Source organism: Schistocerca americana, chromosome 3 (genome assembly GCF_021461395.2).
Source record: "Schistocerca americana isolate TAMUIC-IGC-003095 chromosome 3, iqSchAmer2.1, whole genome shotgun sequence".
NCBI lineage: Eukaryota > Metazoa > Arthropoda > Insecta > Orthoptera > Acrididae > Schistocerca > Schistocerca americana.
Window position 1 is genome coordinate 670,065,004 of NC_060121.1, and position 20,507 is coordinate 670,085,510.

At 40.5% G+C, this 20,507-nt stretch overlaps 1 protein-coding gene across 2 annotated transcripts in view; it reads right to left on the minus strand.

The window, feature by feature from the left end:
* Window positions 1–5,566: 5,566 nt before the first annotated feature.
* LOC124605504 overlaps window positions 5,567–20,507 on the minus strand; it is a 51,595-nt gene continuing 36,654 nt past the window's right edge. For both annotated transcript variants that reach the window (XM_047137237.1, XM_047137236.1), the window contains exon 4: window positions 5,567–6,086. In XM_047137237.1, coding sequence (XP_046993193.1) covers window positions 5,800–6,086 — 287 coding nt within the window. In that variant the 3' untranslated portion in view covers window positions 5,567–5,799. The remainder of the gene's footprint in view (window positions 6,087–20,507) is intronic.

Below are 20,507 nucleotides of genomic sequence, written 5' to 3' on the forward strand. Positions count from 1 at the left end.
TGTTAGTTCAAGGTACAGTCTTGCATATTACATCTTGAAGAAGCTTAAAGATTTCCTTAGCAACTTTTACATATTTGAAGAGAACTTCTCTATCAGAAATACCCAACGATTTGTTACTAATGTAAGTGATGTATCCATACCAGGCAGTGCCTGATATGCCTCCCTAGACACTGCGAACCAGTGGACAAATATACCAGTCCAGGAAACTACTGGAATAATTAAGTGCAATTTAATAAAAAAAATAAAGCTCTACAAGGCAGAAAAACGCGAACTCAAAGCGATGTTAGAATTAATTCTAGCACGTAACTACTTCCCATTCAACAAGAAAATGTATATGCAGCCAGATGGCATAGCAACGGGAAGCAGCCTTGCAGGCCTTTCAGGTGACGTTTGTATTAAGCATTTGAAAAATAATTTGTCGACGTTAGTTCCCATTGTAAAGACAATCTGAAACATTATAAAAGGTGTACTGATGATGCACCGATCTTGTTCTCTGGCAGAATCATTTGCAGATGCAACGAGTAAGACACACCCCAGTATCAGATTCATTTTTGAACATCGGACAAAAGAGGGTATCAGTTTTCTTGATCTTAGAATAAAAACGTTGAATCAAAAGCATGCCTCTGAAATTTATAGAGAACCTACCACCACAGATGTAATTGTAAGTAATTCTTCAGACCACCATACACACCACAAAATGGCGATTTCAGATTCATAGTAAACTGTATACATAAAATTCCCCTTATTCCATCTGCCAAGGAGAAAGAAATCAATATAATCGAAACAGTAGCTGCAAATAATGCCTATAAACCACAAATAATTGACCACCTATACAATAAAATTAAAGATAGTAAATCACCTGCAGTACATTCACAACTGGTAGCGGAAGATGACCTATTTGCATGCATTCCCCTCATAAGCACAATCTTCTACCAAAATGATAATATTTTCTGAAGATCAGGAGTTGAAATAAGTTTCTGCACCAATAAGACTGTGCAACATATCATTATCCACGGCACTAACATCACCAGCCTAGATGGAGCAAATCTGGAATTTACAAGATTATTTGTGACAATTGCCCCAGATTTTATCCCAGACAGACTGCCAAAAGCTGTAGTATACAGTATCATGATTACATGGATACCTTTAGAGGAAAAAAATTGAAACAAATCTGCAATAGCCACTCACAAGAATCGGTATGGACACTCTTTTTCTAACATTAACGACAACTTGGAGATAGTACATACCACTAACAAAGACAAGAAAATGGACCTCTTAGAGGAACTAGAAATATATAATCACACCCTCAGTACAGCCCAATACGTTTTAAATGAGCAGCTGTAGCTAGCCAAAGAACAGTTTCTAAATAATTTCCCATTCACAGAAAGCAGAAACAAAGTAGCTTCATAACAGGCACAACGCAGAAAAATTCAACTGTTCCAGACCTCAGTATGAAATTGTATAAATATACAGTACGATGATGGGTAAATGTGTTGTTGTCATTCCTCTATTCAACTTTTTAATTTTGTATTCCCTGCAACTAACTTACACATTGTAATGATAATCAAAAAATGTCTGTATATATAAATGTGTTTGCGTTCATGTGTAATTTATATTATGCAATCAGTTGTCTTTTAAGTATTTCGTCAAGTTTTCTGTTGACGCGTACATAATAAAGAAAGAGAGATACCCACTAAAAACAATTTGTCCTATTATTCTTAGAATGAATCCTTTTTCTGTTATTAACATGTTGCATTTTGCTCATTCTGCATACAATCTTTGTCTTTTTGCATGCTTGGTCAATAGGAAATGTATGATATTTTTTATCTTTGCTTAATGATAATCTTTGCACTGTAAACATACCATCAAGTGTATAGTACATGTGCGATGCTCAGCACTGACGTTAAGAATAACATGAAATGTGCCTCATTAACTTATTTACAATATGAGTGCAGTGTGTAGCTCAACAAAATATACATTGACCTGGAATATCACGTGGACCACAACAAAACAACCAGCTATCTCCTGGAACTGACGTAGGTGAACTCAACTACTTCGCATTATTGCTATAAAATACAAGCACTTTAGCGTGTTTTTTTTTATTAATGTAACCATTTATAATATAGCACTAAATACTCAGTTATTCTTGTGCAGCGTAGGAGGAGACAACATGCTGTTGATCAAAACTTCTATGTAACTGAAAATATCAACACTCTGAAGATAGGCTTGTAAGCCCGGAACTGGTTGTAGCACTAAAACTAAACATTCAAAAAGTATTTGTGATTGGTTGAGCCTTCACGAACTACCTGTAACGGCCGTTTAGTTCACAAGCCGCAGCATGTCTAAATTAATAAAGAAAATTAATATGCAAAGAGAAGAAATCAATAAGTACGTAAAAGCAAGGGTAAATCCAAATACAGAGGTTAGAGCTCAGCAGCTGGCATGTGTAATTATTTAAAATAATAACGATATTGTGGTTGACCAAAAAATTAAACAAACGTTGAATCTTAAAAAAACAAACATGGCTGCTGGGCTTTGTAGTAAGTACAGAAAACGGTAACCAAAAGACTTTCTAGTAAGAACAAAAAACAGTAACCAAAATGAGACGAATAAGGACGTACTGTTGCAGCTTTTTTTATCAGATCATGTCTTTCTTTCACACTGCTTAGTTTAAATATTTAAGTTCTTCCTCGGTGTTCAATGTTTATAATGATTACATAGTCGTAGTACCATTCTTTGCTCAAGTCGCAATGAGAAGTTACAGCGATCAGTATTAAAAGTCTCGTGAAGTGAGAACTTCAGCATTCTCACGACAGGAGACAATGATCAGAGTTATTTACCTCGATTATGTAAAACACAGTATTTCACACCCTGCTCTGTGTCCCTTGGCGACTTGTATAAACGGTTATAAGTCACTAATGAGGACTGTTAGAACAGCAGTGATGTTCTAGTGATAGGGGAGTTGTCTCTTGGAGCTGTACTTTATCTTGTTATTTCAGTTTCCTACAATTTGATTGGTAACTGCAGTCTGGATATTGTAAGTCCTATACATGTGATTTACTCGTTGGGACTCACGATATAGATTTTTCAAGGGCTGGGGAAGCGTTCTGAAAGATAAATGTCACATATCTAAACATCCTTAAATCTGGTCAACTTGAGTAACAAGACGCGTTGTGCAAATGAAACTGAGCGATAAGGTGAGGATCACAGCTGTTTCTTGCAATTTATGAAAATTGGCCATTATTTTTTTAAAAAGTGTTAAGTTTCAAATCGTTGTTGTGCCTTTTATTTGTAATATTCTTAGCTACAACTGTTTAGGATATACAAAGTTCTACTGAAAAAATTATGATACTGTGTATAAGATCGATATATAAAACATATCTGAGAAAACCCGCACTACAGAAAATGTAATGGTATAAATTATAATTGTTCAGCTGATTCAACATTCAATTCCTCTGTCTCTGTTTTTATTTGTAGGAAAAAAGGAAATTTTGCAACAATCCTTTTCCTGTTCTTGTTCCTGGGAATAGAATGTATGCCACCGACAGTTTATCGCCGAAGTTCGTGCTCTGAAGGTAGTCTCTGTAGCATAGCACGTGGGAGGGCTTTGCCTTCGCGTAGAAACATGGGGCAACTGGGTCTAGCTTTACCGTCTTGATATATTGCAGTTTTCTTCAAGAAGGGTGTAAAATTAATAATGACTTTAATAAACGAACACTGTTAACATCCAGTTCCTGGTTTGCTCTACCTACGATCAATGAAGTGTGCGATACTGTTGGACCACGGCATCAAATTTTAAAGATACAGATCTGCTTGGCAGTTCCAAGAAACTTAGAGCACAAGTGTCATTTCCGTCTGCAAAATACATTTCTCGCTTACATATCTATTTTCTGATTGACTTTTAGGAGAGCTAAATTACAATTTAACAAAGTCTATTAAGAGTACCATTAGTAGCACTGTAACAAATTGGAAAATACTCTTAAGGGAACAAATGTGAAATTATGTAAAGTTATTTATGAAAAACATATGAAAATTTAGTTCCATATTACAGACAGAACTATTCGGAGCTGAAGTTGTGAGTGATAGTGCTTTTGTCGTAAAATTTGCTGTCAGAAAATATGAGTGACACACCATTCCCCTGTTCTACTTAAATGTACAACTTTTTGACAGAGAACAAAATCTATACTGCAGTTAGCAGTAGTGAATTCCAACACAATAGGAGACACCGCTGTAACCATATAACCTAAAACTTTCGATTATATTAGGAACCATTTCCTCCAGATTCAGTAAAATACATGAACAAATCAATTAGCCTTATAACATTACGCCACAAGTTAATTATTTTACATTTTAGTTTACTGTAGCTCCAAGAATGTGGCAATTTTGGTGCTCAGAAATGTCATCAGTTTACTGTAGAGCAACCAAAGAGGCGGCGACGAGGAACTGACCACCGTTTCCCCACTGTATCCTGGAACTACTGCTGGAAAGGATTTCCTCAGATCGTGATAGTGAGCATGTAACTGCTGTAGCTGCCCCATTTCTACTGTAAAGGAACCACGATTACCAAACAGATGCTTACAGCCGACAAGAGTTAGCACATGTGCTAACACTACCCCTAACTTACACGTCGCTACCTTTGGCGCACCACTGTAGCTGCGCCTGCTGCGTCGCTACAGTAGTGATGGATTTCAATGGTTAATGGGAAAGGGACGAAGGAAATGTTCTACTCGTATTTGCCTGAAGGCTACTGACTGAGAACTTTGGCGAGAGTACGATAGCGAAGGAAGCAGGCGGAAGCCTGGAGAAGATACCTGTCTCACTTATCCTTCCATGTCACCAATTTCACTACTCCATTGCTATATTTGCAGTCGAAAACGAGCATCTGCTTCTCTTTGTGCCGCCGCTAAGCCGCATAGTCTTGAATCTCTCTTCATTCGCAAACACTGGCTCGTGGCACTATAGTTTTTGCACTTGAGGGTCTCGACTGAAAATGAGTTAATGTCACTAAAATATAGTTTTACTAGAATAACACTGTAAAGCTTTTGTTTCCTCAAGGAGGTTTGTCGGTTTATGTAAGTTCATTTGAATAAGCATCAAAATATTTCAGTCACATATTTCTGGCTTCGCTGCTTTGCTATTGTACTAAACTTCACTTTGGTAATTTATAATTCCGAATGACTTGAGTCTTTATCTGCCCTGTTATCTTACACCTGCAGTGTTGAGCAAGCTGATTCTGACCCAGCTTCACCGCTGTAGAGCTTAAGATTCGTCCACCCAGCAGCATCTAGTTTCATCTCGTTCCTCAGCTGCATCTGCTAAACCCCTTCCACATATTTTTCATCGCATTCTCCGCCACCATTTCCTGTACGTTTGGCAGTTGTCAAGAAACTTCCATCAGGAAGTTCCGCGACATTTTTCTTTCATAAACATGCAGTTCTTTCGATTTGCATGTCGAACAAAATATCTGTTGGCGTCAGCCCTCTGTCAACCTGTATACTTTCATTTTCCTTGGCTTTATATATGTGGTACTAAATTGAGAAATTAAAATCCAGCGGTGGAAACAGCATAATCGAGAAGTTCTAACTGAGTGGCGTTAGACCCTTTCCAGTCGAGTCCCCCGATAGCAGTAGCTTCTGACAAGTAGGAAATCTATCAATTATTCCCACTACCAGTTTCTGTGACTGTCCGATTGTCCTGCTCGTCAGTACAGTTGTCAGCTGTGAGCGCGTGCCCCACAGCACGGATGCGTCGCTTTTACAGCGTGCCTGCCGTCGCCAGGTGTGTGGCAGGAGGCGGCCCTCAGAGGCGGTACTGCACGGCCTGCAGCTGCGCGTCGCGGTGGCGCGGCAGCTGCGCGCCGGCGCTGCACGCCTGCGGGTCCTTGGGGTAGCCGGCCTCGGTGTGGTTGAGGCGCGCGCGCGTCAGCCGCCGGTGCACGTCCGTCATGTCGGCGCGCCGCGCCGCGTCGGCCACGTCGCGCGCCAGCACGGCCGCCGAGCACGACATAGCGTACCGCACGCACGTCGCCAGCGACAGGAAGCGCCCGTCCGGCGACAGGTCCACCACCGCGTAGCCCAGGTACACCGCTGCAGACAGGAAATCGTCGTGCTCTCATGTTGATCGGTTGTCATTCGGAAAGTGGCATATTACTTATACTGTTCCGATGCATAGTTGTGGTAGCACACTACTGGCCATTAAAATTGGTATACCAAGAAGAAATGCAGATAATATTCATTGGACAAATATATTTTACTAGAACTGACATGTGATTACATTTTCACGCAGTTTGGATGCATAGATCCTGAGAAATCAGTACCCAGAACAACCACCTCTGGCCGTAATAAAGACCTTGATACGCCTGCGCATTGAGTCAAACGGTGCTTGGATGGCCTGTACAGGTACAGCTATCCATGTAGCTTCAACACGATACCTCACTTCATCAAGAGTAGTGACTGGCGTATTGTGACGAGCCAGTTCCTCGGCCACCATGGACCAGAGCTTTTCAATTGGTGAGAGATCTGGAGAATGTGCTGGCCAGGACAGGAGTCGAACATCTTCTGTATCCAGAAAGGCCCGTACAGGACCTGCAACATGCGGTCGTGCATTATCCTGCTGAAATTTAGGGTTTCGCAGGGATCGAATGAAGGGTAGAGCCACGGGTCGTAACACATCTGAAATGTAACGTCCACTGTTCAAAGTGCCGTCAGTGCTAACAAGAGGTGACCGAGACGTGTAACCAATGGCACCCCAAACCATCACTCAGGGTGATATGCCAGTATGGCGATGACAAATACACGCTTCCAATGTGCGTTCACGGCGATGTCGACAAACACAGATGCGACCATCACGATGCTGTAAACAGAACCTGGATTGATCCGAAAACATGACGTTTTGCCATTCGTGCACCCAGGTTCGTCGTTGAGTACACCATCGCAGGCGCTCCTGTCGGTGATGCAGCGTCAAGGCTAACCGCAGCCATGGTCTCCGAGCTGATAGGCTTGGTTCAAATGGCTCTGAGGACTTAACTTCTGAGGTCATCAGTCCCCTAGAACTTAGAACTACTTAAACCTACCTAACCTAAGGACATCACGCACATACATGCCCGAGGCAGGATTCCAACCTGCGACCGAAGCGGTCGCGCGGTTCCAGTCTGAAGCGCCTAGAACCGCTACGCCACAACGGCCGGCCGAGCTGATAGTCCATGCTGCTTCACACGTCGTCGAACTGTTCGTGCAGATGGTTGTTGTCTTGCAAACGTCCCCATCTGTTGACTCGGGGATCGAGACGTAGCTGCACGATCCGTTACACCCATCCGGATAAGATGCTTATTATCTCAACTGCTAGTGATACGAGGCCTTTGGGATCCTGCACGGCGTTCTGTATTACCCTCCTGAACCCACCGATTCCATATTCTGCTAACAGCCATTGGATCTCGACCAACGCGACCACCAATGTCGCGATACGATAAACCGCAATCGCGATAGGCTACAATCCGACCTTTATCAAAGTCGAAAACGTGATGGTACGCATTTCTCCTCCTTACACGAGGCATCACAACAACGTTTCACCAGGCAACGCCGGTCAACTGCCGTTTGTGTATGAGAAGTCGATTGGAAACTTTCCTCGTGTCAGCACGTTGTAGGTGTCGCCACCGGCGCCAACCTTGTGTGAATGCTCTGAAAAGCTAATCATTTGCATATCACAGCATCCTGTCGGTTAAATTTCGCGTCTGTGGCACGTCATCTTCGTGGTGTAGCAATTTTAATGGCCAGTAGTGTACTTTATGTTACAGCATGCCTCAGCCGTCAGGAAGATCTGACTGCTAACTAGGGCAGTACCTAGACAGTCAATAACACTGCGCAATAATGCTGTTCAGTATAACTGACGTCCTCCCTAGACTGCCCAATAATATTGGGGTTTGCAATGTTGAGGATAAAGAATCTGCTGCTATGGTGACTGCTCAACTTTATTGCAAGCGGAAAAAAAAGTGGATGAAGACTTGGAACTCGGAGCGTCAAAGATCGCTCACGAAAGTTGTTAAAAGAATTGAAGTTGGACGAAAGAAAAGATTATCATAACTTTTTCATGTGTTTATGGCTCATCATACATAGGCACTTACCTCCAACCCCTTCCCCCTGGAATCTAGAGCACGGTGTTTTGATTACGCCAAATCCTTCGTTTAGCGAAATGTAGCACTCACTACGTGGCTGACCGCAGTCAGGCAATACTACGCACTTAGCAATTGCTGTATAATCGTTTGTTGTTCTAAACTTCGAAGTAATGAACGTGTGAATAATACTGAGTGAACGACCATCAGTTCTGTGAGAAATAATGTTTCTTTGTGCCACCTATAAAATTTAGTTCTTGTGGTATGATATATCTCAGAACTGACCAACTCATTTACATCGATAATGGCAATGTTAGAGTGTTGCACACCCTCACCCCGGATAAATATCTGTGATGCCCATATCCACACGATCAAAAAACAAGACACTACAATGAGAGACCTAATTTCTTCAAGTCAGCGTTTATCTGTTACGAAAAATGTTCAAATGTGTGTGAAATCTTATGGGACTTAACTGCTAAGGTCATCAGTCTCTAAGCTTACACACTACTTAATCTAAATTACCCTAAGGTCCAACACACACACCCATGCCTGAGGGAGGACTCGAACCTCCGCCGGGACCAGCCGTATCTGTTAACGCTGCAGTACCTTGCCACTGACAGTTCAGTTCTTTCGAAGACTTTTAACTTACAAGTATAATTTCACCTTATGGGAGTTGAAACATAGTTACGGGTATACACTTCTTTTCATAACCCTGCGTTAACTAATTTTTGTGAAACTTCGTCGTTCGTGGCGATTTTCCCGTATTTTCTGAGCAACAATTCATACGATTCATTCGTAATTTCTGTTTTTGTACTCATCTCCTTAAACATACCACAGGCCGGCCGGAGTGGCCGTGCGGTTCTAGGCGCTACAGTCTGGAACCGAGCGACCGCTACGGTCGCAGGTTTGAATCCTGCCTCGGGCATGGATGTGTGTGATGTCCTTAGGTTAGTTAGGTTTAATTAGTTCTAAGTTCTAGGCGACTGATGACCTCAGAAATTAAGTCGCATAGTGCTCAGAGCCATTTGAACCATTTTGAACTAAACATACCACAACGCCGACAATCATTTATACATTTCGATGAACTCCAATCAGAACACATTTTCGTCTTGCTTTGGATTCATTTTCAACACCACAACAAAATTCAAAGTGAACGTACTGATATCCACAGTCTGTTCCTCGCGAGAGCCTGGAAAGAATATTGTCAATACTGCTCGCAGACGGCAGGATATTTCCGGGCAGAGCAAAATATTTCAGAACTTTTTGATGTTATCAATATTATTGCACGGCCTCTCAATCTCACCCCTAGGTGTTCAATATTATTGCGCTTCAAAAAAAATTACGCAATATTATTGGCCGTCTAGGGGGCTCTGATGTATTGTATCCACGAAGGTTATCTTACAAGGGGAACTCTTAGATTGGCCCTCTTCGATTTTCTTCACACTTACGGAATTTGAAGATTAGTTTCTGGACTTCAGCGTCCTACAGCAGTTAGACTAAAACGATCTACCTTCAAAACTCGCCTTTGAAGATTACATTTCCAAGCACTGTTTAGTAAGTTCCATTTCTAATTTCTTAATACAGTCGCTGGCAGCTGACTGCATAGCACACAAGTTTTGTAATCTTGAAGTCGCTGATTCAAATCTCGCTAGTAGCAACCTTTTTTTTTTTTTTACTTTTATTACAATCTATATTTTTTTTCTTCTCGAATAGGCCACCTAAGGATCACGTGCCAATTTCAGTTCCCTAGTCGTCGTTGTTCTCTTTCCTTACATTACCCTTTCATCTGTTCACTACGTTTGTTTTCTTCCTATCTTCTGACTACTACATACCGGTATTTTCCTCTCTTCTATCTTGGAATCCTTCCATATTTAACACTTTTTCCCTACATGCCTCTGTGTCAGTTGTTTCTTCAGCTTTTAAATTATTTTTTACTAAATTCTTTTTTACTTTATGGCTCTGATGTATTATTAACCTCTTATCCCACAGATATTTGAAGATCTTTTTGATGAGTCTACTGGCTTGCAAAAGATATAAACGCACAAAAAATATTAGTCTTCTTTTTCTCCTTACTCCTGCTACGTTTCCAGTGTTTCGATAAATTACATCATTACTACCTATCTTTCAACCCTATACAGCTTTTCGTGGTCGTAATAGCTTCCTAATGATTCGCCTACTATTTCCAGTTTATCCAAATTTTGGTTTAATACCAGACATTCGTTTGCACATAGACATTATGGTTTCACTGCTGTATCGTAATGTCTTATTTTTGCAGTTTTACACAGGCTTTTTTGGTTCTAAAAGTCTGATTACATCATATACCTTTCCCATTTTAGGTGTACTTTCCTCTATAGTAATATTTTCCAAACCTTTATATGAATTGTCTCCCCAAGATACTTAAATTTTCAACCTTTCCAATTTGGCCAGTATATGATTTCAGAAATTTCGATGCGTTTCGATCGTTTTCTCTGCAGATATTCGTAGGCCAGTCATGGCTATTTCTTCTGAAAGACCAATTTGTGTTACAGCAGATATCACATTTTTAGAAACTGTAACAAAATCATCTGCAAATGCGAAACAATTTAGTCCAGCTTTTTGTGATATGAAGTATATTCATTCGATTTTTCATCCCAAATTCTCACTGTTTTTTCTAGAACACAGTTAAAAAAAATTGGTGATACGCAATCACCTTGCCAAACACCTGAGCGTATTTTGAAGGGCTGACATATTTCTCTCATAAAATCCACTTTAGATACTGCGTTTGTAAGTGTTTCACGAATTAAATCCGTTGATTTAGACTTTACTCTGAATTCTCAGATTAGTTTATCTGTAGATTGCTTGTCGACCGTATCAAAGACCTTTTGGAAATCAACAAACATTACTACAATATCTTTGCAATTCAGTAATCTGTGGTGAACGACTGGCGCAAGATTAAATATTTTTTCAGAAGGTGGTCTGTCCTTCCTAAGACCAACCAAATGCCTTTCCATTTTTGTTTCTACTCTGTTTCATAAAATTTTGGAAAATATTTTGTATGCAACTGGCAGCAAAGAGATTCCTGTATAGTTGTCAACGTCTTGTGTAATTTATGTATCATGGCTACCTTCCAATCTGCTGGGATTTTTTCTGTTTTTTTTTATTTTTCGTAGAGACCATTTCAAAAGTTCCGCTCTAATAGTGTCTTCTCCATGACGTTTACTTTTTTTTAAGGTTTTCATTATTTCTTCAGCTTCAAGACCGTTTGAGAATTCCAGCTGATGGATTGGTTCTGGACAATTAAGAGGCTGATCAAATTATTTTCAAAGTATTTCAATATTTCTATTGTTTCTTAAGCCAAGTTTCCCATTCTCATTTATTAAACACACACCTGGAAATTTTCTATCCCTTCAGACTGCCCTTCAATGTCTGATCCAAATCAAGGACATTGTTTTTCGAAAAGTCTTCCTCAATTTCTGCAGCTTTCTTCTTTATGAAATCTCTTTTAGTTCTTCTGATTGCTCTTGCTGTTTCATTTCTTTGCTCTTTAAACTGCTTGCGGTGTTCAGTTTTTCTTGAGCATTTCCACTTTTCCATTTTCTGGCCCTCTCTGTTAAAGCTTCTTCAAGTTCTTCATTCTCACGTATTTCATTTTTGTCCCTGATTCATCCAAATGTTTTCTGTGCAACACTGTTATTTTAGTTAGGTGATTCTAACCAATTGCCATGTTTAGCTGATATTTTTGAATCTATTGTTTTATTTTAGAGTGCCTGTATCATTTTTTATGGTTTTGTGATTTTAATTTTATTTTATTATGTATGAGTTTAGCCTCACTTTCAGAGAGGTAATGATCAGCATCAAATTCGCCATTCCATACACACTGATAACTTCCATAGTGCTTTCTTGACAAACATGTACATTATCTAACTGAAATTCTCCCAACATCAGGATTGCGAGATCAGTGTTTTCGCCTTTCTTTGGAGTTTTCTGAGGAAGGTGGACATTAATTTCGAGTTAGAATTTTGACATAGACTGATCAGTCTCACACCATTTGTGTTGGTTCCTTTGTGGACTGGGTAATGCCCTACTACGATTGTAAATTAGTTTTCTCTACCAGTTTACGCGCTGATAGCCCGCAAAAGCAATGTGGTGTTCATCTTCGGTGTTTTGGATACCTCAGTTTCTTGAAGTTCCCAAATACATCTCTTATCCCAGATTTATTCTGTTGTCTTGATCTATCAGTGCATGGCAATTAATGACTATGTATTTTCTGTTTTTGCATTTAGTTGACAGGTCAGATAGTCGTTATGAGGCAGATTTAAATTCGTTTACACTCTCTGTTATACTTTATGAGCATAGAAAACTGAATCCAGTAATGCCATCCCTTTTACAATGCTGATTGCTGGTTTGCCTTCGAAGATTCTGTAGTTACAAGTCCCTGTTACATTTTTTTGATGAACCAGATTTCTTGAACTGCCCCCACTTTTAGTGTATAATTTACAGTTAAGGGAACCAAAAATTTATTATTGGATAGAAATGTTAATTAAAAAATATTGAATCATAGTTTTAAAAAGAGTAACATCTTTTTATATTTAATTGCTGATCTCTTCAAACGCGAGTATTCATAGTCATTTCAAATATGATACAAAAATTGAAACATCAAATCGAAGATACGATACTTCTTTATTTCTAGAAACTGAACTGTATTATTGATATATATACAATTTTTTTCATTTAACAATAAGACACGTCACATGTCATGGACAAATTTAATTTATTTTCTTGTGACTGATAAATGAAAGAACAGATGCTATTATTATTGGAAAATCATGATCAGTATTCATTAAATAACATTTCCATTTGTAGATAAACTTAGAATTTAAATGAAAGTAAAATAATGCTTGCAATGAAACTCGAACAATGACTTGACACTTATATACCTAGTAACTTTTCATTTGTTGTGGTGTACCAGAAATTATGGCACTTACTCCATAAGTCTCATTGCCCCAATATGTGCAGCTGAGAAGATAACATAATGGCAAAATACCTAACAAGTTACATAAATGAGTTACACAAATGTTTGTTCCCGTTTGCTTCATATCGTGAGGAAGAGTGGCGCAGTGCATCGACGGCAGAATCTTCATTGCCGCCACCAGAGATAATAAGCCGACCACTGCCACACACTAACCGATGGCCAGTGCAGAGAAGACTTCCCCCGGTAATTTTCAAGAATGAGTACCTATCGAAGTCGCGGAGTCCAAACGATATGTATCGACCGTGCGGTCGTAAATCGATCATGCGACTCCTGTGGCGAGCGTTGTGATCAATTATTTGTGATCGTAATTTTTATCTGTTTTCCGTCGTTCCCTTAGTTGCTCTAATTTACATACCTCCGCAAATTATTTGTGAGTTGCTAGGGAAACCCATAAGGTTTATGTCGTCAGTGAGTGGGACGTCTGGTGCTCTTGATGTTTCTTCGGCGGATTCTCTCACATGGAAAAATCTAATTCCATGTTTATCCAGCGTAGAAAATTGTTCGACTTTTGTCGCAAATATGGAGTACTACCGGGTGCGCAAAGAAGGGACTGTGTAGACTGTGGTGGTAGGAAGTGTGTAAAACTTCGTAAGAACAGTTGCGATGCTGAAATACCGTTACAATTTCATTGCAGACAGTGTGGAAAACGAACGAGTGTTAGGAAAGATACATGGTTCGACTCTTCCAAATTATCCATCCAGACCATCGTAATGAACTTTCACATGACGACATCACCGACGACGAGTAAGGTAGTTCGTCTCCTTTGCAATTACAAGTATTTTTGTAACGCTCATCTTTTGTCGTTGCTGTAGTAACCAACGTAAACATACTCATAACCCACCCGCCACCAGAATCTCAGGATCCATTTACGATTGCACGTTCGATATGTATCGTTTGGAACCCGCGACTTCGATAGGCAATCATTCTTGGAAATTACCGAACTTCCTGCCAGAGATAGTTGCCACTCTCTGCCCTCGGTTGAATTACTTACAAAAAAATATTGTAATTGAAAAATAAATATCATTGTGTTAACTGACTACACGTAATGAGAATATGTATCAATGTACTTACTGACAAAAGTTTTTGCGTAATTAATATGTTATAATAAAGATCACAAGAAGTGACAATTACTTTGTTCGACTTCTCAAATAAGAAGCATGCAGCACGTTCCAGGGGTAGGCTTTATTACTGGCAAAACGTCTGAACTTAACATTCTTATCAGGACATTTGAAAGTGCTTTTTTGGGGATAGATTCTGTCTACTTTCGAATTTGCTAATTGCTTACTAGAATATATGTATATATATATATATATATATATATATATATATATATATATATATATATATCAATGCTAACTGGATCAGTGTCATCATCAATAAAAGGCCTTTGCTTCCTAAGATTCAAGTAGTTTCAAGAAGGCACTTTCGTTGGAGACTAAGCAATCTAATACGAAAGCCCTCTTGGCGCCCACAGGTGGGGCAAATGGCTTCCATCTAGAACGAGAAGTTCGTGGCACTTTTCGACGCTCCCGTTTAGCAGCCAAGTTACTTAGTCAGACGCCGTCACGGAACTTGTCACCTTCTTTCCTGTTGCGGTCTTCGGCCAGCTCTTCTCATTTGCCGCGGTCAACATTAGATGCGTTCATATCGCGTTTTGCGCAGTCCTTAAAGCGCAAAGCAATCTTACAGGTATTCTCTTGGCAAGTGCTATTTCACTATGTATCTCACTATGCTATCTCACTACATGACACTCAGTAGTTTCGCAGTGTTCAGTCACATGGTCCCTCCATGGTATCCCTAGAATACTTCGTTTTTCGTGTGCACAGCAGGTGAAAGGTGTTGAGCTTAGGTTGTCGTTTATCATATGATCCTTAGGAACAATACAAGAGGCTACTCATACATACATATTCCATAAATGAGTATTTTTGTGTTCGCTGTCAAATGTTTGTGGTCCCATACTCTGAGAGGAGCTTCCCGAAAGTATTCGCTGCTTTGACAGTTCTCTAGAGTGGCCTTCTGATACTATCGAGCCTAGATAACACAATTTTGTGTCTACATTCAACAAGGAGCCATCCAGTCTTAATGGCGGGCATATCCGCGTGTCCTTGCAGCATAATCGCAGTCTTCTGTACATTCTTAGACGATGAAACTAAGACCAATTACTATTATAATATTATACTGGTCTTTCATCCTTCCAATTCGTTTCATATCTACAGGTGAGATCTACTACTATAAAAAGCAAACACCAACTCGAAGACTACTTTGAACGATATAGTACTTTAATAGCCTGATCTTGTCGAAGGCAGTGTTTACCTTATTTCCTCGAACTTATGAATTGTTTTATTCAGCCTTTATGATGTTTACTTTAATGTTATTAGTATTGTTATTATTAGTCTTATGTAGGTCTTCAGAGAATTACCGTTTTTGCTGATGTGGTTACTCGCAAAATTACTTTCATCAGCGGCTAAAGTATATGTAATCAAATTCCAAGAGAGCGAGAGTCAAAGGCTGCACTAAAGTGTTACATTGCTGGTGATGAAAACCAACATAAGCCATGTTAACTCAAGGTCGTCTTACTTTTTGACTTTGGAATTCTAAAATTCTCTGTGTGCTTGTGGTGTTACTACGATCTACTTTGCGTATGTAACGACAGCGGCAACAATGGGATGTAAAATAATAAGCTTCACTCTGTTGATGTTTCCACTTCGACCTCGTTTCGTTCGATTTCAAGTTAAAAATGTATATTTGATGGAAACTAACCAATCTCTTCAACATATGGGGTGTCTGTTCTTTCGGACATGTCTGAAAGAACAAACGTATTTTGAGATAGCTGGAAAATGGGCAAGAGACAGTACATCAGTAGTGTATGAATAAGTTGACATCATGGATCTTACAGGAAGCCTGCTAGGGTAGTCGTGCAGCTGCGCTGACCACTGTATACAGATGGGGTAGCGGCCAGTGCATCTGCATAATAATCAGAAGACCCGAGTTCGAATCCCAGTCTGGCACATATTTTCAACTTGCCTCATTGATAAAAATCAATGCTACTGGCAGATAATGTCTTTCATTGCTTTGTGTCTTCAGTCTCTTCTACTTCGTTAAACGCAGCTAAATATTCTGGAATGTGCCATCTTGAGTTTAGGTAGTATACGTCCTTCAGCTTGAAAATATTATCTGTTTCAGATATTTACATGCGCAGCTCAACTAAAAAATATCTCAAGTCATTATCTTTCGATTCCACTGAAAATTCAATAAACGTACTGCTGACCATTAAAACAGTAACACCAGCAAGAAGACCAAAAATTGTGAAATTTTGTTTATTGTATGTATTCTGTCGAACTGAGCTTGGATGTCTGATATGGGTACGTCATTCCATGCTGCTTCAGCCTTGCGACAGTGTTCATCAACCATAGTGGCTGGTGAGTGGATGCGCGCCAGTCTCTCGGCAACCCGTGTGCAAATGTTTTCAGTAGAAAAGAGCATCCTGGCTGGTACAACAGTCGAACACCTTGTACACAGAGGGAGGGCAGGATAGGGCAGACAACATGCAATCTTGCATTATTTTGTTGAAAGATAACGTTATGGAGACGTAGAAGACACTGCACAGGCACTGGTCTTGACGTGTCAGAAATGTAGCGCTTGCTGTCCAAATTGGAGGCTACTGCAACCAGAGGTGAACAGTGTACCTAATCGCAATACATACGATCGCACCAGGTGCTGGGCCCGAATAACGATAGCGAACGGAAGGAACCTGGCACATCAGTCTGGAACAACGCGACCACTACGGTCGCAGGTTCGAATCCTGCCTCGGGCATGGATGTGTGTGATGTCCTTAGGTTAGTTAGGTTTAAGTAGTTCTAAGTTATAGGGGACTGATGACCTCAGATGTTAAGTCCCATAGTGCTCTGAGCCATTTGAACCTGGCTCACCTTCGTTCTACTAGCAGCCTCTGGATACTGATATTTTCACCTTGCGACTGTAAGAAGAACCTGAAATCGTCTGAAAATATGACGTGGTGCCCCTTCTGTGTCTATTTTGGTCGTTGAGAGGTTCAGTCGGCCTCTCTCTTTTGCGACGTCAAGGGAAGCCACGACGGCCGGCATGCTGACGCTCTCTGTTACTCCATACGTAGCCACGATGTCAGTATGGATACTTGTCTTGCTGTAAACATGTCCGTTCCTTGACACAAGACACACGGAGTGGCTGTCTCGTCCTGCATCTTCGAGCGAATTCTACTGTTTGTTAGGGTATAAGTGCAGATATTGTGATCATTGTTATCTTAATATGCACCGACTTCAGGGTGTTAGGTGTTTTTCATCTACCTCTAACAATCTTCTCGCAAATACGTCAGTACCTGAAGTTTCCTGCACAGTCTTAACTGCACCACTAAGTGGACTATTCCTGTTAGTTTGTGCGTCCACACTTCCACACTTCAACACCTGTTGCTCAGGGGAAAATAAGCATTAATGGCTCGCTCTTGCTACATGTACTTGCAAGTACTAATGAACCAGAAAACAGACTTCTCCTAATCTCCCAGTCGGTAAATGAACTAAATACTGGTGGAATGTTGTTCAGAACACTACCCTCACACCACTGAAGATACCTGCACTTATACGCCTGAGACCTTCCACGTCTTTACTCTCGACCGCAACTCATGTGGGGCAGCAGCCTAAATGGCGTTGAATATGGCCCTCCTAAACGCATAGACTGCATATTCACATGACACTTGTGCAATCTCGTACCAACGCAGGCGGCAATATCACGGAACGCCCAACACCACACTCGATAGGCCACGATTCTGCCTCTGCCCAATTCCGACACGACCTTCTGACGAACAGCTGATATTTTAATCCGATTTTTAAATAAGCCGCTAGCTGCGTAATGTTTTCTTCTACGCAGAATGTACCTGTCGTTACTGATAATTAGTTTGTGCGTTTGTGATGAAATGCTATCATCTGCATATTTAAGCGTTAGTAAGCTTCATACCACTTGAACGTACGGTGCATGGCGCCTTCATAGTGTAACAATTTTAATGTTAACCAGTATAACCCCTGAACTTAAAAATTTCCTTTCAACCATCTTCTGAAATACAGTGTGCCCTGGATAAACATATAATAATAGAAAATACAATGACATGAGAAATAATTGAGATATTTATTGACGATATGTTTCTACAAGTACAATAATACAAAACTTTTTTGCACATCTAATCCACCTCGATATGAGCACCATTAGTGCCCATATTCTACTTCTTTCCATGTGTTTTGCAGCATTGCAGACGTAACATTTGGGATAGCTGCAAGAATGCTGTGGCGAAGATCTCGTGTATCGCGAATTGATGTCTGCTACACTCGATTCTGTATAAACACCCACAGAAAAAAATCAAGTGTCGTAATGTCTGGGCTTCTAGGGGCCAAGCAATCGATGGACTACCTCTGTCAGTCCAGCTATCTGACAAGGAACCCCTTGAATCCGAGGTCGCAAGTTCAATCTTCAGTACCGCTCATTTGAAAGTGTCGTGTTAACAAATATGACAGGAAAAATACTAGCTGCTAATAAAAATGGTTCAAATGGCTCTGAGCACTGTGGGACATAACATCTGTGATCATCAGTCCCCTAGAACTTAGAACTACTTAAACCTAACTAACCTAAGGACATCACACACATCCATGCCCGAGGCAGGATTCGAACCTGCAACCGTAGCAGTCGCGCGGTTCCGGACTGAGCGCCTTAACTGCGAGACCACCGCGGCCGGCAGCTGCTAATAACTCACCATGAGCATAAGGAGTGTTACAGTAAATGTGTGTCCAGCGAGGTACAGAGATGAGCCTTCTAAGGGATGTGTGTATCACGCTTCACAAATTGGACATCGTCGACATTCAAGTAGTGTTCAAAACAAATTAACTTGTGCAATGGACACCGAATGAAACAGGGCGCGCCATAGTGATCACAAACGTTCGCACCATCAAGACCGAAGGTGAATTCTTTGAGAGCTACAAACCATGCGAAGCATCCACTTTTAAAGAATACAAGTAGAATTATATTGGTGTAACGGTGTGATGAGAAGTGATGGAATATGGTGGCATGCAGCCCTATGCGAAATAGTCTGTCGTGGAGCTTATCGTGAAAATGGTTATCCTTTAAGGTGTAGATGCAGACAGTGCCATAATATCTTTTACAGGCATGCAGAAAACCAACATCCAGAGGCTGAATTTGTCCAGCGGTTCCAGATCGTATGAACTGCAGTGTCACACACTTTTCAATTTTCAGGAGGGTCTGTTTACTCTAAAGAAGTATGGTCTTTATACGCAGACCAGAAATCAAGCAAAAGAAAGTTATTTTGACCAGCTATTGACTAAAAGCTTGTAAGATCACGCGCGCGAGAAAGAATCGTAGGGAGCAGAGCATCTCCAACTTCTCTCAGGATAACAAATAACTTTTTATTCCATTTACCATCCAGTTTAACAATCGGCATAATTGTATAAGAATTCGTTATGGCATTGCGGTTAGCTGATCTTCATACGACTCTCTTGGTACCTCCAATTCCAGGATCCCTTTCATATGCAGTTCCTCTTCAAATCCCGACTGGTCGGGGTTGACAATAAATTCCTTACTGAACGATGGGATAAGTTTGTTTAACTCATCTACAAATTTTCGGGCCGATTCCGAAGTTTGATCTGCACCGTCAAGTTGGCGGTTTGTTTGAAATTTCGTTGTCTTACGTCTTCCAATTCTGTAGCACTGCTTGAAGTTATGCAATCAACCACTGCTTCCCTTGAAATCACTGTAATTATGTCGAACGCAATTTGATTTAAATAACATAGTAGCTCACTATCACGCGCACCCTGTAAATTGTATCGAGCGTCCTTGAAACGCTTTTGTAGTAAGTGCACCTTTTCCTCCCTTGAATATCTGTAGTTCTTCTTATGCACTACACGGTCCTATTGCTGCGGACTGATTCGGAATCTGTTAATAACTGTTTTTTCCTATACTGCGGATGATTTTAGAAGTACGTAATTACGTTTAGTACCCGCTCCTTTGATAACGGTTGTCCTTTACAACGTTTCACTGGAGATGATGAACTACATGTCTCGACACCTGTTTCAATACAGATCGTCATCACTGACTGCTCATGTACATTGTTCGCACAGTCGAGCTTATACGACGCCACACATTCCATTGACTCATCTCAGATTTCATCTGCCGTTTCTTTTTCACTTGGAGTAATCCCTTGGGTTCATTTATGACGAACGAAATGTCAACAACGGCAGCTGTTGGTGTAGATATAATGCAATGTTTGCTCTGTTTATCGTTGCCATAGCTGTGGTTTATATCAACACCACTAGAACTTTAGCACTGTTGTGAGTTAATCGTAGACTAAATAGTTCT